At 41.5% G+C, this 24006-nt stretch overlaps 1 protein-coding gene across 1 annotated transcript in view; it reads left to right on the top strand.

The window, feature by feature from the left end:
* LOC134339966 (NACHT, LRR and PYD domains-containing protein 3-like) overlaps positions 1-20074 on the top strand; it is a 28539-nt gene extending 8465 nt beyond the window's left edge. Inside the window, exons 8-12 of the mRNA XM_063036785.1 lie at positions 184-354; positions 14111-14281; positions 15294-16967; positions 19024-19202; positions 19886-20074. Of these exons, the coding sequence (XP_062892855.1) occupies positions 184-354; positions 14111-14281; positions 15294-15381 (430 nt within the window). The 3' untranslated portion in view covers positions 15382-16967; positions 19024-19202; positions 19886-20074. The remainder of the gene's footprint in view (positions 1-183; positions 355-14110; positions 14282-15293; positions 16968-19023; positions 19203-19885) is intronic.
* The last annotated feature ends 3932 nt before the right edge of the window (positions 20075-24006 follow it).

Here is a 24006-nt window from a genome sequence, read left to right as displayed (position 1 = left end):
GGAGATTTGAGTGTTTCCAGTTCGGAAGGAGCAGTGATGTTTATACTGACTGGTGTCTGATGCTGGATATTGGTGTTATCAGTAGTTGTGGGGTTAATAAACTCTGAGCATTACTGTGGGTATTGGTGAAAGTGGGATTAATAAACCCTGGGATTAAACATCTCATCTCTCTCTGATCCACAGTCTAGATTCTGTCGACATCACAGCTGCTGGTGTTGTGGATCTCACCTCTGCTCTCAGTACAAACCGCTCACTGACAGAGCTAGACCTGGCTTATAATGAACTGGGAGATTCAGGAATGAAACGCTTGTCTAAGGCTCTGAGGAAAAGGGATTGTAAAATACAGAAAATCCGGTAAGTACTAGACTGCAAACAAGAGAAAATCTGCAGATGCTGGAGATCTAAACAACACACACAAAATGCTGGAGGAACTCAGCAGGCCAGGCAGCAACTATGGAAAAGAGTGAACATTTGACATTTCAGGCTGAAAGCCTTTGATAGGACTGGAGAAAAAAAAGCTGAGGAGTAGATTTAAAAGGTGGAGGGAGGGGAGAGAGAAACGCAAGGTGACAGGTGAAACTTGGAGGGGGAGGGATGAAGTAATGAGCTGGGAAGTTGACTGGTGAAAGAGACAGAAGGTCATGGAAGAAAGAAAAGGGAGATAAGAGCACCAGGGAGAGGAGATAGGCAGGTAAGGAGAGAAGGTGAGAGAGGGAAAGGGGGATGGGAAACGATGAAGGAGGGGGGGCATTACTGGAAGTTCGAGAAATCGATGTTCATACCATCAGGTTGGAGGCCACCCAAACGGATTGTAAGGTGATATTCATACTGTTGTTCCTCCAGCCTGATGGCATGAGCATCGATTTCTCAAACTTCCAGTAATGCCCCCCACCCGCCCCTTTCACCATTCACCATCCCCTTTTCTCTTTCTCACCTTATCTCCTTGCTCACCCATCACCTCCCTCTCATGCTCCTCCGCCCTTTTCTTTCTCCCACGGCCTTCTGTCCTCTCCTATCAGATTCCCCCTTCTCCAGCCCTGTATCTCCTTCACCCATCAACTTCCCAGCTCTTAACTTAATCCATCCTCGCCCACTCCCAGTTTCACCTATCAGCTGGTGTTTATCTCTCCCCTCTCCCACCTTTTAAATCGATCCCTCAGCTATTATCTCCAGTCCTGCCGAAGGGTCTCGGCCCAAACGGTCAACTGTACTCTTTTCCATAGATGCTGCCTGTCCTGCTGAGATCCTGCAGCATTTTGTGTGTATAAGTACCAGGCTGTGATGCATTGGGACAGATCATCACTCTGTCGATATCCACAACCCTAATAACAGGCCCTCAGCTCGGGCTCCATCGGGTCCACTTGCAAGTTCAGTTTTAAACTATATTGTCAGGGGAAAATGTAACCAGGGTGTAAATGTTATGAAAACCAGCTTTTTGTAGCAATAGTACAAAAGATTACAAACATCTCAGACATTAATTACACAAACTTAAATTGACATTAGTTGTACATAAATTACACAATAAAGGAAAACAAACATAACCACATTGGTGCAAGTTAAGTGAAGTTAGTCTGAGATAGTAAGCAAAATTTATGTTCTTCCTGTGTGCCCATGAGAAGAAACATAGAAAACCTACAGCACAATATAGGCCCCTCGGCGCTAAAAGCTGTGCCAAACATGTCCTTACCTTAGAAATTACCTAGGCTTACCCGTAGCCCTCTGTTTTTCTAAGCTCCATGTACCTATCCAGGAGTCTCTTAAATGACCCCATCGTTTCCACCTCCACCACCATCGCCGGCAGCCCATTCCACGCACTCACCACTCTCTGCATAAAAAACTTACCCCTGACATTTCCTCTGTACCTCCTTCCAAGCACATAAACCTGTATCCTCTTGTGGCAACCATTTCAGCCATGGGAAAAAGCCTCTGATTATTCACACAATCAATGCCTCTCATCATCTTGTGCACCTCTGTCAGGTCACCTCTCATCCTCCGTCGCTCCAAGGAGAAAAGGCCGAGTTCACTCAACCTATTCTCATAAGACATGCTCCCCAATCCAGGCAACATCCTTATAAATCTCCTCTGCACCCATTCTATGGTTTCCTTTTCTTTTTAAATCTTTTTATTAATTTTTCAAAATTATAAACTCAGTAACAAAGTTGGTACAAAGAGATTGGAAAAATGTTTATCAGCATATATAAAATGAATTTTAAGTAACATAAATATAAAACACTTCCAAACTCATACTGAGATTAAACATTAAAAAAGAAATAAAAAGAAAAAAAATATATAAACAAAAAAAAAACCCGAAAAGAAAAAGATCCAAGAAAAAAAACAAAACAGGGCTAGACCAACAGCTTGTATCGGACACATTCAATAATGTCGTTAACTCTGCTCCTCTCATCATATAAGTTAAGTTTAGAAAAAAGATTCAGAAAGGTCAGATTACATCATATGAAAATGTTGCATAAAAGGTTTCCAAGTTTCTTCAAATTTAACTGAAGGGTCAAAAATATCACTTCTAATTTTTTCTAAATTTAAACTTAATATGGTTTGAGAAAACCATTGGAATGTAGTTGGAGGATTAGTTTCCTTGCAGTTCAACAAAATAGATCTTCTTGCCATTAAAGTAACAAAAGCTATCATTCGACAGGCTGAATAAGACAAAGATCTATGTTCTACCATTGGCAATCCAAAGATTGCTGTAAAAGGATGGGGTTTTAAATCGAAGCATAGAACTGTTGAAATAATATTAAAAATGTCTTTCCAATATTTTTCCAAAAGAGGACAGGACCAAAACATATGAGTTAAAGAAGTCACTTCAGAGTGACATCTATCACAAGTAGGGTTTATATGGGAATAAAAACGTGCTAGTTTATCTTTGGACATATGAGCTCTGTGTACTACTTTAAATTGTATTAATATGTGTTTAGCACATATAGAAGAAGTACTAACTAAATGAAAAATTTTACCCCATTTCTCTGTAGGTAGGGAAAGTTGAAGTTCCCTTTCCCATTCATTTTTAATTTTATCAGATATATCTGGCCGTAATTTCATTATCGTATCACAAATTATTGCTATTAATCCCTTCTGCAAAGGATTAAAACCTAAAATTTTATCAAGAGTGCCAGAAGGATTGGAAGTCAGAAAGGTAGGCAACGTAATATATAAAAAATTTCTTATTTGTAAGTATCTAATAAAATTGGGATCTAGGCAAACCAAATTTCTCAGAAAACTGCTCAAAAGTCATAAAGCAGTTATCCAAAAACAAATCACGAAAACATATTATGCCTTTCGTTTTCCATATCAAAAAGGCTTGGTCCATTACCGAAGGTTGGAAAAAAAAGATTAGATATAATAGGACTTGATAATATAAATTCATTCAGGCCAAAAAATTTACGAAATTGAAACCATATTCGCAATGTATGTTTAACTGTAGGGTTGAAAATTTGTTTATTCAATTTAGATAGTGCAAAAGGCAATGAAGTTCCTGAAATGGAGGCTAAAGAAAACCCTTGTACAGAATGGCCTTCAAGGTTTACCCAATGTGGGCTTGGAGTTATATTCCAATCTTGTGTCCAAAATATTAAGTATCGGATATTAATTGCCCAATAGTAAAATCTTAGGACAGGCAATGCCAAACCACCCTCTTTCTTAGATTTCTGTAAGTACATTTTACTTAATCTGGGATTTCTATTTTGCCATATATAAGAAAAAATTTTAGAGTCAATAATATCAAAAAAAGATTTAGGAATAAAAATCGGTATCGCTTGAAATAAATATAAAAATTTGGGTAAAATAATCATTTTAAAAACATTAATATGGCCAATCAATGATAGAGACAAAGGGGACCATTTAGTAATCAGTTGTTTAACCTGATTAATTAATGGTAAAAGGTTGAAATTGAATAGATCCTTATGTCTCTTAGTAACTTTAGCTCCCAAATAAGTAAAATAATCAGTAATCAGTCTAAATGGAGAATTTCTATAAATGGGAACCTGCATATTTAATGGGAAGAGTTCACTCTTACTTAGGTTCAGTTTATAACCAGAAAAGCTACTAAACTGAGCAAGCAAAGTTAATACTGCCGGAATAGATTTTCCTGGGTTAGAAATATATAATAGTAGATCATCTGCATTTAATGATAATTTATGAGTCTCATTTCCACGAGTAATACCAAATATATTAGGGGAGCCACGAATGGCAATAGCTAACGGTTCCAAAGCAATATCAAATAGTAATGGACTAAGAGGGTAACCCTGCCTAGTACCACGGAATAAATGAAAGAAAGGGGATCTTTGGTTGTTAGTAAATACCGAGGCCAAAGGGGTAAAATATATCAGTTTAATCCAGGAAATGAATATCGGACTAAAATTAAATTTCTCAAGGGTATTAAATAAATATACCCATTCAACTCTATCAAAAGCTTTTTCAGCATCCAATGAAATGACACATTCTGGAATTTTGGGTGAAGGTGTATAAACGATATTCATTAATCTCCTAATATTAAAAAAAGAGTAACGAATTTTAATAAATCCAGTTTGATCAGCAGAAATAATTTGAGGTAATACATTCTCCAATCTCGTTGCCAATATTTTAGAAAAAATCTTAGAATCAACATTCAGCAGAGATATAGGTCTATAAGATGCACATTCAGTAGGATCCTTATCTTTTTTAAGAATTAGGGAAATAGAAGCTCGATAGAAAGATTGTGGTAATTTACCCATTGAAACTGCATCCCTAAAAACGCTACATAGCCAAGGAGTTAGTGTAGTTGAGAAAAATTTAAAAAATTCTACTGTAAATCCATCTGGACCAGGTGCTTTACCTGAATTCATTGAAAAAATAGCATTCTTTATTTCCTCTACAGTCATAGGTACATCTAGTTTTGAACGTTCATTAGATGATAATTTTGGAATATTGAATTTCTTAAAAAATTCATGCGTTGTAGTGGAGTCATCAGGAAATTCTGATTGATAAAGAGAGGTATAAAATTCTTGAAAGGATTTATTAATCTCGTCATGGTCAACTGTCAAAGTTCCATCTTGTTTACGAATTTTAAGAATCTGTTGTTTAACCGAGGCCGATTTCAATTGATTAGCTAAAAGTTTCCCAGTTTTATCACCATGTATATAAAATTGACTCTTAGTTTTGATTAATTGACTTTCAATTGAAGATGATAATAAAAGGTTATGTTCCATCTGAAGTTCAACTCTCTGTTTATAAAGTTCTTGATTAGGAGCTATAGAATATTTCTTATCAACTTCTTTAATCTTGTCAACCAGTTTAAGTATTTCCTTATTAGTTCGCTATTTTAGTCCAGCAGTGTATGAAATAATTTGTCCATGAATATATGCTTTAAAAGTATCCCAGAGGATCCCACTGGAAATATCATCCGTGGAATTCGTTGTAAAGAAAAACTTAATCTGTTCATCAATAAACCTAACAAAATCTGAATCTTAAAGCAAAGAGATATTAAATCTCCATTGTCTAGAATTAGTAGATATATCCCTTAAGTTAATAAATAATTTCAACGGTGCATGGTCAGAAACAGCAATAGAATCATATTCGCAACTCGTAACAAAAGGAATTAATCGAGAGTCAATAAGAAAGTAGTCAACTCTTGAATAATGCTGATGTACATGTGAAAAAAAAGAGAACCCTTTGTCATTCAGATGCAAGAATCTCCAAATTTCTGAGATTCCAGAGTCAATCATAAAAGAGTTAATAAGGATAGCCGATTTATTCGGAAGTGCTCGATTAAACTTGGATCTATCTATCAAAGGGTTTAAACAACAATTAAAATCACCACCCATAATCAGCATATAGTCATTTAAGTTGGGAAGAGATGTGAGGAGATTCTTGAAAAAAATCAGGACAGTCAACATTTGGGGCATAAACATTGAGCATGGCAACTTTTTTGTTAAATAGCAAGCCAGTAATCAATAAAAATCTGCCATTAGGATCTGAAATCATCTCATAGTGCATAAATGAAATTGACAAATCTATAAATATAGAAACGCCTTTTACTTTAGCTTGTGAATTCGCATGATACTGTTGGTCCTTCCAGAATCTAAAGAAACATTGATTATCCTCTTTCCGGACATGGGTTTCTTGTACAAAAATAATATGAGCATTCATCCTGTGGAATACTTTAAAAATTTTCTTCCGTTTAACCGGGTGGTTTAAACCATTTGTATTCCAAGAAACTAAATTAATAGTCTTATCCATCATAAGGAGCGCAAGTGTAAAGTATGTAAAGGGTTAACCAGAGTAGAGACTCATGACCCCGGAAGAGGAAAAATGGTCCAAAGAGGAACCAGAAGTTACGACATTTCAGACATTTGGTAGTTTCTGGTCAGCCCGTTTAAAAAGATAAAATGAAAAAGGAATAAAAGGAAAAATACCCCCCACCTCCCACAAAACCCCAGAAAAAAGCCAGACAGTGGCCAATGCTAAATCTAAGACTAAACCTACCCCCATCTTTCTGGAGGGCGACCCAACAGAAATATGTTTATCAAGAAAAACACCACCCTTATGGAAAAAAGTAAAATCTAACTGTAACAAGAAAAAAAAATCTAAAGTGATTAAAAGCATTGAATAGTTCCTTGCTACTCATATTTCAAAGAACATCAAACATTAAATCATATTACTATATTAATTTTTCAAATATAAATGATCAGAAATGATGTAAGAAACAGCAAGGATTTTGGGGAGAAGAAAAAAACAATCCCCCATTTTAAAATATAATACTTTAGTAACATTTCGAAAAGAAAACAATCATTAAACTTATAACTAAATAACTACCCAAAGGTATTAAGAGTAAGATATGCAGGATCACTAACAGAAAAGCTTAATGTCGTTTAACTATATAAAACGAACCTACACTGCCAGATCGAGAAAACAAAACTTCGAACTAAACAATCAGAGACGAGAGAAAAAACCAAATCATACATTGATTAATCCTCCATAAAGGGAGGCAGATCATCGAGAAAACTTTGGACTTCCGACTGCACGAGTTATCCGGCAAAACCACTCTCAGACGGGCTGGAAACAGTAGCGCTATTTTATAACCCTGACGATAAAGTTCTGCCATCTGAGGTTTAAAAGCCATCCGTTTTTTCAGTATGTCTTGGGTGTAGTCTTCAACAATTCTGAACTTGAAATCTTGAAATTCGATCATACCTTTCTTCTGAGCCGCTCGGATAACTCGTTCTTTCTCGTGGACATAATGAAACCGAATAATGATCGGTCTCGGTTTGGCCGATTTCTCCGGATTAAAACGGAATGAGCGATGAGCACGATCTAATATCGGTGGTTCTTCCAATATGTCAGAGCCAAACGCATCCATTAACAATTTAGAAAAATATTTAGTAGGATCTCCCTTCTCCACATCCTCAGGGAAACCAATTAAGCGCAAATTCTGTCGTCGGGAACGATTCTGAAGATCGATAGTCTTAGCTTGATAGCGTTCCAATTGCTGAGTTACCGAAGTTAAGCTTTTCTCGAGCGCTTCAATTCTTTTTTCTCTTTTACGGCCATCTTCGTCTGACTCCGAAATCCTGACTTGATGTTGGTCGATTTCACGTCTGAATGTTCTTGATTCTTCTTTCCTCAAATTCAACGCTTCTTCAATGGCGGTGAGTCTTCGATTTACTGTATCTTCTAAAAGTTTCTTCATTAGTTCCATAATTACCGGAGTTTCCTTCGAAGTTCCAGGATCACCATTCTTTTTTCCGTTCCCGGCGGAACCTTTCCCTTCCTTGGCTTCTCGTGCTCTGGTATTCATTTTCAGTAAGTAAAAGTCGTAGTTCAATAATATAGATCCTTTAGTGTAGGTATAGATCAGGTAAGAAAGAGTGGTTACATGTAAAAAAGTAAAGGGTACGGAGCAACGCCCAAAAGCAGCTCACTCCATGAGTCCCCTGCTGGAAAGCCCTCTATGGTTTCCACATCCTTCCTGTAGTGAGGCGACCAGAACTGAGCACAGTACTCCCAGTGGGGTCTGACCAGGGTCTGATATAGCTGCAACCTTACTTCTTGGCTCTTAAACTCAATCACGGTTGATGAAGGCCGATGCACGTATGGTTTCTGAACCACAGAGTCAACCTGTGCAGCAGCTTTGAGTGTCTTATGGACTCGGACCCCAAGATCCCTCTGATCCTCCACACTGCCAAGAGTCTTAACATTAGTGCTGTATTCTACCATCATATTTGACCTATCAAAATGAACCACCTCATACTTGTCTGGGTTGAACTCCATCTGCCACCTCTCAGCCCAGTTTTGCATCCTATCAATGTCCCGTTGTAACCTCTGACAGCCCTCCACACCGTCCACAACACCCCCAACCTTTGTGTCAGGAGCAAATTTACTAACCCATCCCTCCACTTCCTCATCCAGGTCATTTATAAAAATCACGGAGATTAGGGGTTGCAGAACAGATTCCTGAGATACATCACTGGTTGCCAACCTCCATGACCCGTCTACAACCACTCTTTGTCTTCTGTGGGCAAAACAGTTCATTTTTTTGTAAATTTTTAGTTGAAATTCATCATCAAACAAACATTTCCATAAGATGTATTTCAGATACTGTACATATATATCATATAATCATATTTGTCACAAATCTCCACATAATATTTATCTGAGGTATACACTTATAGAAAGGAGAGGAAAGAAAGAACAATTGAAAGAAGGAAACTATGTACAAAGTAGGGAGTGATCTTTATTTTTACAACATATTCATTGACTTGTGAGAATAAAATCAGGCCTATGAGGTGTTATGTAGTTAAACCATTTTTCCCAGAATGAATAACATTGTTCCAACTTATGATTACAGATGAGGTTATCTTCTCCATTTTGTAAATGCCCATTGTAATTTCCATCCATACATTTAAAGTTGGGCTCTCCTGTGATAACCATTTCCTGGTAAGGGTCTTTTTACCAGCCACCAGCAGTACATTCATTAAATATTTATCTCTTTTCAACCATTGCAACCAGGTATAAACCCAAAATATATGGTCTTACTCTCTTAGGGTATTTCACATTTCAAGATGTCTTGTAGGGCATTATGTATCCCACTCCGGTAGTTTTTGATAATGGGGCATTCCCAGAAAATATGATAACGGTTTGCATTTTAATTTCCACAGTTTCTCCAGCAAACAGCGGGGTTACTATCATAATGGGATTTCTGAGAGGGTGTAATAAAATATCTTATCAAGTTTTTCCACCTGAACTCCCTCCATTTCTGTGAACTGGTAAACTTCCATTGATACCTCCATATTATTGTCAGTTCTTCCTCAGATATTATTATTCCTCTTTCCTTCTCCCGTTTTGTTTTAATGTATGAAGTTGAATGTGTTTTAAGATTTGACAAACCCTAATACACGCTTGAAATGATTTTACTGCCATTGTCTGAATTGTATGCTTTTCTAAGTAGCTCTATCAGACATGTACTTGCCTTGGTTATATTTTTAACCATACTATTAACATACTGTCACATCTGTAAATACCGGTAAAAGTTTTGTTTTTCTAATAAGTTTTTCTCTTCCAGCATTTCAAAACTGAACAGTGTTCCTTCTTTCATTATATTGCAAATAGCTGTTACTCCTTTAGCTATCCAGTCCTTAAATCTCGCATCCAGTTTATTCGGCGTAAAGTCTGAGTCATATGCACACCATTTAAGAATTGCAATGTTTCTCTCTAGTTTATATTCTTTTATAATAGTTTTCCATATTTTAAGAGTCCATTTCACCCATGGGTTATCAGTAGCATTTATGTAACTTTGTAGGTTGTTATCAGCCAAAATTGTTTGTATGGGGATGGAAAGTATCCTCTCCCCAATGTTTTTCCATTGAGCACCATATGATGGGTTGCACCAGCATATCACAGCTCGCAACTGTGCTGCAAAATAATAATCTCTAAGAGAAGGTAGGCCCCATCCCCCCTTCTCCTTGGCTGATTGAAAAGATTTGAGACTAACCCTAGGCTTTTTACCTTGCCATATATATCTTGATAGCATCTTGCTCCATTCATTGAATTCATTTTGGTTAATCTCTATTGGTAGGGTCTGAAAGAGGTATAGTAGTCTGGGCGGTGTATTCATTTTAATAGGTTCAATTCTTGAACTGAGACCAAGAGAAGGAATTAAGTTCCATCTTGTTATATCTTCCTTAATTTTTTATATATAGGCTGATAATTGCAATCTGATCATTTTACCAAATACTTCAGCATAATGATGCCCAAATATTTGACAGACTCTGTTTGCCATGCCCAAGGATATCTACGTTCAATTTCTATATGAAAGTAGTTGGGTTTTATCTATGTTGATCTTGTATCCTGATAATTGGCCATATTGTTCAAGGGATTGCGTCAATTTAGGTAAAGAGTATGTTGGTTGCCCCAGATAGATCAAAATGTCATCCGCGTAACTGGCCAACTTGTGCTCTGTCCCTCTAATAGTAATTCCCCTGATATTTTAATTTTGTCTGATGTATTGAGCTGATGGTTCCAGATATAATGCAAAGAGTAGCGGTGACCATGCACAACCTTGTCTTGTGCCCCTTTGCCCCTTTCTAGGGTAAAACTATTAGATAAATATTCATTGATTTTAATCCTGGCAGTAGGATTGTCATATAGTGCCTGTATAGTTTTAATAATTGTCATGTAGACCAAATCTATGTAAAACTCTGTATAGAAAATTCCAATTAACTGAATCAAATGTCTTTTCAGCGTCCATGCTTATCACTATTGCTTCAATTTCATTTTTTTAATATGATCCATAATGTGAAGTGTCCTTCGTATATTGTCTTGTGTTTGGCGTTGTTGTATAAAACATGTCTGATCATTTTGTATCAGTGTGGGTAGAAACTCCTCTAATCGTTTGGCCATGATGGAGGTAAATATTCTATAATCCACATTAAGAACAGATATTGGTCTAAATGACCCACACTCCATTTTATCCTTGCCTTCTTTCGGTATAGCTGAGATTATCGCCTCCTTCCAGCTGGGTGGCATTTGCACCTTTCTTAGAGTCCAGTTCCGTGTAGGGAGTAAAACAGGAATCAACTCACTTCTAAACTTCTTATACCACTCTGGGCAAGCCAGTTCTTGATCCACAAAGCAATATCCCCTTGGATCCCATGCCTCCTTACTTTCTCAATAAGCCTTGCATGGGGTACCTTATCAAATGCCTTGCTAAAATCCAATAAAAATACATCTACGGCTCTACCTTCATCAATATGTTTAGTTACATCCTCAAAAAATTCCATCAGGCTCGTAAGGCACGACCTGCCTTTGACAAAGCCATGCTGACTATTCCTAATCATATTATCCCTCTCCAAATGTTTATAAATCTTGCTTCTTAGAATCTTCTGCATCAACTTACCAATCACTGAAGTAAGATTCACTGGTCTGTAATTTCGTGGGCCATCTCTACCACCTTTTTTGAATAAGGGAACAACACCTGCAACACTCTAATCCTCAGGAACCTCTCTCGTCCTCATTGATGATGCAAAGATCATCCCCAGAGGCTCATCAATCTCCTCCCTCACTTCTCACAGTAGCCTGGTGTACATCCCGTCCAACTTGATGCTTTCAAAAAGCTCCATTACATCCTCTTCCTAAATATCTACATGCTCAAACTTTTCAGTCCACTGCAAGGCATCACTACAAACACCAAGATCCTTTTCTGTAGTGAATACTGAAGCTAAGTATTCGTTAAGTACCTCTGCTATTTCCTCCGGTTCCATACACACTTTTCCAATGTCACACTTGATTTGTCTTATTCTCTCATATCTTATCCTCTTGTTCTTCACATACTTGTAGAATGCCTTGGGGTTTTCCTTAATCCTGTCCGCCAAGGCCTTCTCATGGCCCCTTCTGGCTCTCCTAATTTCGTTCCTAAACTCCTTCCTGCTCACCATATAATCTTCTAGATCTCTATCATTACTTAGTGTTTTGAACCTTTCATAAGCTCTTCTTTTCTTCTTGACTAGAATTATAACAGCCTTTGTACACCACGATTCCTGTACCCTATCGTCCTTTGCCTGTCTCATTGGAATGCACCTGTGCAGAACCCCACACAAATATCCCCTGAACATGTACCACATTTCTTCCATACGCTTCCTTGAGAACATCTGTTTCCAATTTATGCTTCCTAGTTCCTGCATGATGGCTTCATATTTCTAATTAAAAGTTTCCCTAACTTGTCTGCAACAAAGGTTGTAAATTTGTCTCTGTGTGAATGAATCTTGTCTGTGTGGTCCTGTTTCTTCCCACAGTCCCGAGTGTTAGCAGTTAGTAGGTTAACTTGTCATTGTATATTGTCCTGTGATTACTCCTGTTTCGTGCAGTAGCTCGGAATAAATAAAATTAATAGAATTCGCATCTTTCAGGTCAGTTGAGGAATATGATGGCAGTGGGAAGAAGCTGTTGTTGAACTTTGGGATGTGGACCTTCAACCTCCTGTCTGAGGGATTGGCCCAGATGTTGTGGGTTCCTGATGAAACAACCAGTCAGAATGTTTTCCAGTGTCCATCTGTGGAAGTCTGCAGTGACATGCTGCTCGATTTATAAGAAAGCTAATGTGCTTTCTTGGTGGTTGCCTCTACAGTATGTTCTGGGTCCAGGAGAGATTCTCTGAGATGTTGTCACCCAGGAACTTGCTGCTACTCACCCTTCCCACTGCTCACCCCTCACTCAGGACTGGTGCTAGTTTGCCTGATTTCCTCTTCTGCAAGTCCACAGGCAGTTTCTTGGTCTTACTGATGTTAAGTGTATGATTGTTCTGATAACACGACTCATCCTGCTGATCTATCTCGCTCCTGTACACCTCCCCGTTACCATCTGTGATTCTGACAACAGTGGATTTGTAATCAGTGAATTTGTAGAGCAGGGGGTGGTGTTGATGGTGAGTGAGGAGAATGAGGAAGTCAAGGATCCAGTTACAGTGTGAGGGACAGAGGCTCATGAACTGGTGATAGAACAACTGGCTGACATATATTTCCAATTGTCTGGAAAATCTAGAACAGAGTCGAGAAGGTATCTGCTGTGGATAGATACCTATAGTTGGGGTGATAGATTAATTGTAGGGGGTCCAGGTGATTACTGAAACAGGAGTTGTCCTGAGATTTAAGCAAAGCTCACCGCAGGTCACTGTGTGTTTCTGGGGGGTGGGTCTGAGGTAGAATTAGCTCTTCCAACACACTTCAGCGACTCTCAGGCAAACTACACCAGTCCTCAGTGAGGGGTGAGTGGTGTGGAACGATGGTGGGGCAACCTTTGCCCAGGTCCCTGGGAACACCAACACAGCAGGAAGTTACAGACCAGTTGGACACCATCAGTCCCACTGAGAGCGGTGTCAGGGAACATGGGCCCAGGCCAGAAACGGTCAAGTTGAGATTATGAGTTGAAGATTTCTCAGCATTCTTGGTGTGTTGGTAACTTTAATTCTCCAACCTTTGACCTGGAGCTGGTTTAATATTCTCACTGAACTGTAAACCATTGCAGCCCTCAGCTCTCAGTGTGGGTTTGGAGAATATTCTCGCTGAGGTGAAACCGGTTTTCAGTGTGGGTGTTTCCCCGAGGCAGCATTGTGTCAGTGTGGTGACTGGGTTGGGATGCACAGTTATTGTAGATGGTGAGTGGCGTCCCCACCGAGGTTGGTTCTGTGAGCACAGAACGTCTGTTCAGACAGAGAGGGAGTTGTGTCGTCGTGTGACAACCCGTCCGGAGGATGAGCTCAGGGACTAATGTGAGGAACACAGGGATGTGCCGGGTTTTCTGAGGAGACAGGACAAGGGGAGGGGAAGCTGGGAGTGTGGAAGGTTACACTGCCTCACTGTGATACAGTACTGTGGAGTGGGGCTGGGATGTAGAGGGTGAACACAAATATACAATGTCCCCTGGGTTCTGCCATTTGTTCTGGGTTGATTTGAGTGTTTCCAGTTTGGAAGATGCAGTGATCTTTATACTCACTGGTGTCTGATGCTGGATATTGGTGTAATTGGTAATTGTGGGGTTAATAAACACTGAGCATTACTGTGGGTATTGGTGAAAGTGGGATTAAGAAACCCTGGGATTAAATTTCTCATCTCTCTTTGATCCACAGTCTGCAGTCTGTCGGTCTCACAGCTGCTGGTGTTGTGGATCTCACCTCTGCTCTCAGTACAAACCGTTCACTGATAGAACTGGACCTGGCTGATAATGAACTGGGAGATTCAGGAGTGAAACTGGTGTCTGAGGCTCTGAGGAACCCAGCGTGTAAAATACAGAAACTTCAGTAAGTACCTGACTGGGGGATTGGGACAGATCATCACTCCATTGATCTCCACTGCCCGAATAACAGGCCCTCACCTCGGGCTCCATCGGATCCACTCACAAGTTCAGAGTTAAAGTTTATTGTTCTGGGCAAATCTAACCAGGGTGCAAGTGTTGTGAAAGTTAGCTTTTTGTAACAACAGTTCAGAATGTTACAATCATGTCAGATATTAATTACACCAACTAAAATAACATTATTGCACATAAATTACACAATAAAGGAAAACAAACATAATCACAATTTGTAAATTGAAGGAACATACAGTAGTCTGAGATGGAATTAGGGTCATTCAGGTCAGTTCAAGAACATGATGCAGTGAGAAGAAGCTGACTTGTATTTCCAGTTGTCTGGATCATCCAGTACAGAGACGAGAAGGCATCTACTGTTGAGCTGTTGGGGTGATAGGTGAATTGAAGGAGGTCCAGTTCCTGAATGAGGCAGACGTTGATCTGAGACCTTTAAAGGGTCAGAGTGTTATCAACGCAGCCTGTTCACCTCAGGTCACAGTGTCTGTGGAGTGGATCTGAGATAGAATCAGCTGTGTGGACCCACAGCAGATGATGGGGAATTTGTGGTCAGCAGGAGATCTGTCATTGTGATGAACAAACTCTGGGAATCCCCGATTCCTCGTTTCTCTCATTTGCAGGCTTGAGTGCATTGAACTCGCGGATTCTGGCATTGAGGATTTCGTCTGTGATCTCACTACACAACACTCCCTGAGGGATTTGAAAGCAGTTTGGAACACAATCACAGACCGATCTGTCTCCCTCCGCTCTCTGCCACCTCATACTGACCCACCCGAGTCTGGTGCGGCTTGAGTGAGTGTTTGTGGTGACATCTAGTGTGATTAAATATCAGTAAACCCCTGGGTGACATTTCTCTGTGAGTGTTGTTGACGTATTAATGTCAGTCCCTGTTTCTGACACTGTTGTGTAATCTGTTTGTTTCCTTTTTATTCATTCATCTGTTTCAGGCTGATGGGGAATCAGTTCAGTTCAGATGGAAAGAAACAGCTGAAGTCGCTGGAGAGAACCAGACCCGGACTGAGAGTGATCTTCTGAACATCCCACTGTGTGTACATCACCACCCTTGGGATCGGAACATTTCTCTCCGATATCCCACCCTCCCCTTTGAACCTGAACATCCCAGCTGGAACTGAGCACGTGTCCCCTCCTGTGGTGATCTCAAATGCCTGGTCGCAGAGTCACCGTCGATGAGAATATAGTTTAATATCACTGGCATATATCATGAAGTTGTTATGAGTCTCCCCTCGGAAGCTCATGGAGTAAGGTGCATTTGTCCCAGCTCCATCTTTTACAACTTACTTTCCACTGTTAGATTTGATTAAAGTTTGAAGATTTATTACTTTTGCTGAAGGATTTATGATTTAATTACGATGGCTGATACTTGATCTGGAATTGAATTTAGAGGTGGCAAAACTCTTCCCGAAGCTGAACAAACAAAGAAATCAGAGGTGGTCTCTACTTCAGAAAGAATGCTCTCTTTAATAGAAGCTATAGATGCTAAGATTGGTACAGTAGACACCAAAATCGATGAGCTGACAAACACTAATGCAAAGCTTGAAAAACTATTTTTGCTGTTCAAGAATCTCTGAAGTATCTGGAAGATCGATATCAGATGCTTAAACAGAGCACTCATAGAACTGAAAGAGAACAGGAGTCAAACTATTTGACATAAGGAGGTGGCTGGGAATGGAACCAAGTGCAAGACACAGACATTGAAGTACTAGGGACAGGACTAGGATACAGGGCGAGGGCAAGGACATGGACATGAAAACTGGGAACCCAGAACAGGACTGGACAAGAGAGCTAGGAGCCCGGGCTTGGACTTGAGGTGAGGCTTGAGACAAGAGGCTTGGGATCTTGAAGCTTGGTTTGGGGCGAGGCTCGAGGCTTGGGGTCTTGAAGCTCCCCCTGGGCAGGGCGTGGATCACCTGGGCAGTGCGCGGATCTCCAACTGACAAAGGCGAGGGACAGGAAGGGACAGAACCCACCACAGGGTAATGGCAATCTGGCCCGACTTACCCGACAGAGGCAAGGGACAGAACCCACCGCAGGGTAACGGCAATCTGGCCTGACTTACCCGACGGCAGCAAGGGACAGGAAGGGAGCTAGGTACAGGGTGGCTCCAAGATAAGACTTCAGGCGAGACGAAGTGAGAGTTAACAGCAAGACAAGGCAAGGCTTTCAGCAATGCAAGGCGAGGCGAGAGTTACCGGCAAGACAAGGCAAGGCTTCAGGAGAGGAAACAGAAGACAGGGGAAGGGAAACAAGGAGTAAGGACAAGAACAATCCAGCAGTCACGCCCTGGTCTCTGGAGGTATTTATGCAGCCAGCCCCAACGAGCATTAGCTGACTCAACTAGTGCTCAACAGGAACAGAAACAAGGTAAACAGGAAAACCTGGAGCAAGGGTTGATGGACCGGACCATGAACCAGAGTGCGGACTTCACGGACCGGACCATGACACTATTAAAGAACAAAAATTGAAGTTATCTTCTATAGAAAAGAAAATTAATGAGTTTACTTCGGAGTTATCAAGGATTAAGAAGAAAATGATCGATCTGGAAAGCAGAAGTCGCAGGATGAATTTACGCATACTGGGTTTGCCTGAAAATATGGAAACCGGTGAGTCATTAAAGTTCTTTTTGAACATGTTATATTCACTTTTTAGTGAGATTCTTGAAGCCTGTCTGCTACTGGACAGAGCTCACCGAATTCGACGTCCCAAGCCTTCAGCCGAAATGAAACCTTGTCCTATTATAGTATATCTGCATTATTTTACAACCATAAGAAGCTATTCTTTGGGATGCAAGGAAAAGGCGTATTGTTTGGCAACAATAAAGTATAAAAGGGATAAGCTAATTTATGATGGAGCAAAGATTTGTATAGTTGAAGATTTTACCTGAGAGATTTATGCTGAAAGAATTAAATATCGGGAAATCATGTCTGAACTTTATAGGATTAACTGTTGTCCCTCTCTGCGTTATTCGGCTCGTCTGATAATTACTCCACCTAATTCTTGTTCAAAATGGATTGACTCCCCAGAAGATGGTTGGAAATTTATAAAGGAGTTTAAGTCCATTTTGTAAGCAATTTGAATAGTTAATCTTTATCTGGGAGCTGTTCGTAGCGGCTTTGATGAAAGTTCACTCCACGTTTTATGAGCACCAAGACATGGACTTGGTTGATTTACTCAGATCTGTTGTTGCTTGCTTTAATAGTTAATATAGTTTTGGACTTAATATATATAATTACTTATTTTTTCTTTGATTTGTAAGTCTTTAACACTAGTTGTAGTTTATTAGTTGGTTGGATTTATCTTTATTGAATACATGGTTACGTATTTTAAATGAATCTAAGATGGCCGTCATTAGTTCGGTGTTAACTGTTGTTGGACATAATATGAAACTATTTGGAATTTGTTATTTATGTACCTTTTGTTATGCCTTTCTGCTGGTGGCAACGTATTACTTTGTAAGCAACAGCTGCTAACTGGAGACAGGGGTCAGGGGTCATTAGAGCAGCAAGCCGTCTGTCTATCGGACCGTGTCCGGGTTTTTGGGGGAGGAGGTCTATCAGATTTTATTTTTGACTGGGCAGTCCTGTGAGGGGTTCTTTGGTCAATTATCTTGTTTTTCTTTCTGATCAAGTCATGCTTTGTCCTTTCTTCGGACTTAGTTTGCAACTGCGCACTAGCTTACTTTATAAAAATTCTAAATTAAATTTTAAATATGTATTTTAATAAAATTAATATAATATCTTGGAATCTGAACAGTATGAGCCAACCTATTAAGCGCAGAAAGATTTTTAAGAAATTAAAAACACTGTAGGTATTATTTTTAGGTAGGTATTATAGCAGGTATTATTTTTGTGCAGGAGACTCATATCCGTAGGCAGGATGTAAATCGTTTTTTTTAATTTTGGAAGGGACCCTTATTTCATTCTTTATCAGTAAATAATCTCGCTTTCACCCTATACACTGCGATCAATGCTATGGAGTTGCGTGGGTCAGTTTCTTGTCATGATTCCGATGCATTCAGCGTGACGATAGAAATCTTGAGTAAGAAAAGAGGTGAAGCTTCAGGTCAACCTAGTGTCTGGGATGTGTGAAAGAGATGTGCACAAATGTATTGGATGGTTTCAGTGTTGGGGATACTTATACAGGTCGACTTAACATCGGGAACGTGTGAAATTTTATTGAGGTGATATGAGACAAGAAATTAGTAAGCCATCTAATGACGAAAAGGTGTCAGGGACACTAGGCGCTGGAACTAAATACTAAAATTTGTTAGATCCTACAGGAATGTAGTGAAAACTGGTCATTTGATGGAATATTGGTAAATGTAAATAGAACAAAATAAGGAAAAAGTAAAAGGTGGTACAGGTGCGTCTTTCCCCCATCCAGAAAGTGAAATCAGCACATGAAAACAAAAGTAACACTGGAAATCATACGAAAGCTGTTTAAATCAGACATAAAAGCTGCAGAGAGGAATAATATGTGCTTTTGGATCTGAAAGAAGGGGAGATGATGAATATGGAAATGTGGATTAGAATGATGTAGCAGATAAGGTGAAGTACGGGCGGAGCTTAGGACAACAGCGCCTAACGGTGACTCCTTTGCCTGCATCTTCGGAAACAGCTCTATTTCTATCTTTAATATCTCTCTTTTTTCCCTTTTCAGGGTTCTTTTGAAGACCCTGACCTGGAGTTGCACGCTGACTTTGTTTCTTTGCGGAAATGGGACCTGCTCTCAGGGTGTCACCACCGGCCGCTTTTCAATATGCCAAGGACGCGACCCCGAAGACGAGAGCGCCTTTAGGGTGCCGGATTTTCGTGGCTCTAGAGGATGGCGGTGTCGAGGTCAGTGCCGCTGCCTGGTGCATTGTGGGATGCGTGTCCAAAGACCCGAGTTCTTTGGGCACAGGGCTCGGAAAAAGCAACAGAACAGAGAGAGAGCGAGTGAGAGAGTTATATAGAGAGATTAAAAAAAAACAAACAGGGCAAATTAGATCAGTAAATCTGAGATTCCCAGCACCAGGCTCATATGTAACTGGAGGAAGATGTAACTGAACTCAAACCTCGCACCTCGTGATAAAGGACAGCAGGTCAATTCCCTTCCTGGTGGGGGGGGGGGAGAGAGAGACACACACAGAGAGACAGAGAGAATGAATGACACTGAGACACACATGGAGAACGAGAGAGTGGGGAATAAGGGAACGGAGAGGACGGCGTGGAGGAAGACGGGTAAACCCTGTATCCTGTCTGTCTCTCAGAGTGATATGGGGACGCACTCTAGTAGGTTCGAACTCACGACCTCAGGTTTACAATACCAGTGGTTGTCTGGCCTTTAAGGGCTGTTTACCTTGCCTGATAGGATCTCAGAATTGTACAGCCCATTTTGTCCCATTTGGTCCATGCTGACAGTGATTCCTATCTTTGTTAGTCCCAGAGGATTGTACCCCTTTGTGTACCTGACCCCTCTATGTGGAAAAACACACCCCTCAGCTCCCCACTAAATCTCTCTCCTCTCCTTGAACCTCTAGACGTTCTGACTACATGAACTACCCACGACGATGTGAAACTGCAGACAGTTGTGGGCGCATCATGGGAACCAGACTCCTTTCCATGAATTCTACCTTCTCTTCTCTGCTGCACTGGGGGGAGGATAGTTAATGTAATAACAGCTCATCTCCCAGCCCAGACACATTGATGCAGTTAAAAAGAAGGCGAGACAGCGACTATACTTCATGAGGAGTTTGAAGAGATTTGTTATGTCAACAAATACACTCAAAAACTTCTATAGATGTACTGTGGAGAGCATTCTGACAGCATTCTGAATCACTGTCTCATATGGGGCGGCTACTGCACAGGACCGAAAGAAGCTGCAGAGGGTTGTAAATTTAATCAGCTCCATCTTGGGCACTACCTAGGACATCTTCAAGGAGCGGTGTCTCAGAAAGGCAGCGTTCATTATGAAAGACCTCCAGCACCCAGGGCATGCCCTTTTCTCACTGTTACCATCAGGAAGGAGGTACAGAAGCCTCCAGACTCACACCATCAGGTTCAGGAACAGTTATTACCCCTCAAACATGAGGAAGGAGGTACAGGAGCCTCAGGACTCACACCACCAGGTTCAGGAACAGTTATTACCCCTCAAACATGAGGAAGGAGGTACAGGAGCCTCAGGACTCACCACCAGGTTCAGGAACAGTTATTACCCCTCAAACATCAGGAAGGAGGTACAGGAGTCTCAGGACTCACACCACCAGGTTCAGGAAAAGTTATTACCCCTCAAACATCAGGAAGGAGGTACAGGAGCCTCAGGACCCACACCACCAGGTTCAGGAACAGTTATTACCCCTCAAACATCAGGAAGGAGATACAGGAGCCTCAGGACCCACACCACAAGGTTCAGGAACAGTTATTACCCCTCAAACATCAGGAAGGAGGTACAGGAGCCTCAGGACCCACACCACCAGGTTCAGGAACAGTTATTACCCCTCAAACATCAGGAAGGAGATACAGGAGCCTCAGGACCCACACCACAAGGTTCAGGAACAGTTATTACCCCTCAAACATCAGGAAGGAGGTACAGGAGCCTCAGGACCCACACCACCAGGTTCAGGAACAGTTATTACCCCTCAAACATCAAGAAGGAGATACAGGAGCCTCAGGACCCACACCACAAGGTTCAGGAACAGTGACTACCCCTCAACCATCAGATTCTTGCGCCTCATCACAGAAATGTTCCCACGCCAATGGACTCACTTTCAAGAGCTCTTCATCTCAATATTTATTGCTTATTTGTTATCATTTTTGCTTGTGGAATGCCCTAGTTGAGTGGTTTTTCATTGATTTTGTTAAGGTTATTTGCTGGGCATGTCCACAAGGAAGTGAATCACAGGGTTGTACATGGTGACACGTATGCACTCTGATATGTAATTTAACTTTGTCATGTGAAATAGTTGATAACTGTCTATCCATGACCATGATTGATCCTGGCAAGTTCTACCGAAGTGGTTTGCCATCGCCACCTTCTGGGCAGTGTCTTTACAAAATGGGTGACCCCCAGCCATCGTCGATACTCTTCGGAGATTGTCTGCCTGGCATCAGTGGTCGCATAACCGGGACCTGTGATATGCACCCGCTGCTCGTACGACTGGCCACCCCCTGATCCCAGGGCTTCACGTGACCCTGATCGCCAGGGTGCTACACCTTGCCTGAGGGAGCGAGGGTGATCTGCAGGCTAGCGGAGGGAAGGAGCACCTAACACCTCTTTTGGTAGAGAGATATCTCCACCCCGCCATCCAATACGTGTGGCAATTGAGAAGATGGCGACGCGACACCGCGCGCAGTGGCCATTCCGGTGAATGATATCTGTTATCTGTCAAGTAGGGTGCCGTGCACAATCCTGATTTGATGGAGACAGACGTGAGGGAACGGAGGAACATCTGGGGAAACTTCTGAAATGCCTGTTTCGCTGCTGCTGTTACTGTGCGATCCAGAATCTGCAGAGGGGAAGGCCCCGAGTCCTCAGCTTTGCTTGTTGCTCGGCGGCTGGGACGGGGTCAAAGTGCTCGGCAGAGATGGTGCTCGGTGCTTGGTGGCGAAGGGCTGGTCGGAGGCTCGAAGTTTTCGGACGGACTCAGAGTCGCCTGTGGTCGGGTGCTTCCAAGGCATCGACAGTTGTCGGTGCCTGGTGGTTTATGGCAGAGAGAGTTTCTCCCTTCTGCCGCCTGCTATCGGGGACTATTGGGAGTCGATCGGTACTTTGAGACTTTTTTCACCGTTCCCATGGTCTGCTCTTTATCAAATTATGGTATTGTTTTGCACTGCGGTAACTATATGTTATAATTATGTGGTCTTGTCAGTATTAGTCTTTGGTTTGTCCTGTTTTTTTTTGTGCTATCACTCCAGAGGAACATTGTATCATTGTACCGATTAGAGATAAAGGTGGGAAGATGTGCCTGGAGGCTGTGGAAGTGAGTGAGGTCCTCAATGAATACTTCTATTCGGTATTCACCAATGAGAGGAACTTGATGATGGTGAGGACAATATGAGTGAGGTTGATGTTCTGGAGCATGTTGATATTAAGGGAGAGGAAGTGTTGGAGTTGTTAAAATACATTAGGACAGTTAAGTCCCCGGGGCCTGACGGAGTATTCCCCAGGCTGGTACCCTCTGGATTGGAGGGAGGCGAATGTTGTTCCCTTGTTCAAAAAAGGTAGTAGGGATAGTCGGGGTAATTATAGACCAGTGTGCCTTACGTCTGTGGTGGGAAAACTGTTGGAAAAGATTCTTAGAGATAGGATCTATAGGCATTTAGAGAATCATGGTCTGATCAGGGACAGTCAGCATGGCTTTGTGAAGGGCAGATCGTGTCTCACAAGCCTGATAGAGTTCTTTGAGGAGGTGACCAGGCATATAGATGAGGGTAGTGCAGTGGATGCGATCTATATGGATTTTAGTAAGGCATTTGACAAGGTTCCACACTGTATGCTTATTCGGAAAATTAGAAGGCATGGGATCCAGGGAAGTTTGGCCAGGTGGATTCAGACTTGGCTTGCCTACAGAAGGCAGAGGGTGGTAATGGAGGGAGTACATTCAGATTGGAGGGTTGTGACTAGTGGTGTCCCACAAGGATCTGTTCTGGGACCTCTACTTTTTGTGATTTTTATTAACGACCTGGATGTGGGCATACAAGGGTGAGTTGGCAAGTTTGCAGACGAAACAAAGGTTGGTGGTGTTGTAGATAGTGTAGAGGATTGTCAAAGATTGCAGAGAGATATTGGTAGGATGGAGAAGTGGGCTGAGAAGGGGCAGATGGAGTTCAACCTGGAGAAGTGTGAGGTGGTACACTTTGGAAGGACAAACTCCAAGGCAGAGTACAAAGTAAATGGCAGTATACTTGGTAGTGTGGAGGAGCAGAGGGATCTCGGGGTACGTGTCCACAGATCCCTGAAAGTTGCCTCACAGGTGGATAGGGTAGTTAAGAAAGCTTACGGGGTGTTAGCTTTCATAAGTTGAGGGATAGAGTTTAAGAGTTGCGATGTAATAATGCAGCTTTGTAAAACTCTGGTTAGGCCACACTTGGAGTACTATGCCCAGTTCTGGTCACCTCACTATAGGAAGGATGTGGAAGCATTGGAAAGGGTACAGAGGAGATTTACCAGGATGCTGCCTGGTTTAGAGAGTATGCATTATGATCAGAGATTAAGGGAGCTAGGGCTTTACTCTTTGGAGAGAAGGAGGATGAGAGGAGACATGATAGAGGTGTACAAGATAATAAGAGGAATAGATAGAGTGGATAGCCAGCGCCTCTTCCCCAGGGCACCACTGCTCAATACAAGAGGACATGGCTTTAAGGTCAGGGGTGGGAAGTTCAAGGGGGATATTAGAGGAAGGTTTTTTACTCAGAGAGTGGTTGGTGCGTGGAATGCACTGCCTGAGTCAGTGGTGGAGGCAGATACGCTCGTGAAGTTTAAGAGACTATTAGACAGGTATATAGAGGAATTTAAGGTGGGGACTTATATGGGAGGCAGGGTTTGAGGGTCGGCACAACATTGTGGGCCGAAGGGCCTGTACTGTGCTGTACTATTCTATGTTCTATGTTCTACTTCTTAATGCATGCATTTCTAAATGACAATAAACGAGGACTGAGTGTC

The sequence above is a fragment of the Mobula hypostoma genome, chromosome 31 (genome assembly GCF_963921235.1).
Source record: "Mobula hypostoma chromosome 31, sMobHyp1.1, whole genome shotgun sequence".
NCBI classification, from domain to species: Eukaryota; Metazoa; Chordata; class Chondrichthyes; order Myliobatiformes; family Myliobatidae; genus Mobula; species Mobula hypostoma.
The sequence above is the reverse complement of the archived record's forward strand: the minus strand, read 5'-3'. Positions and strand labels throughout refer to the sequence as shown.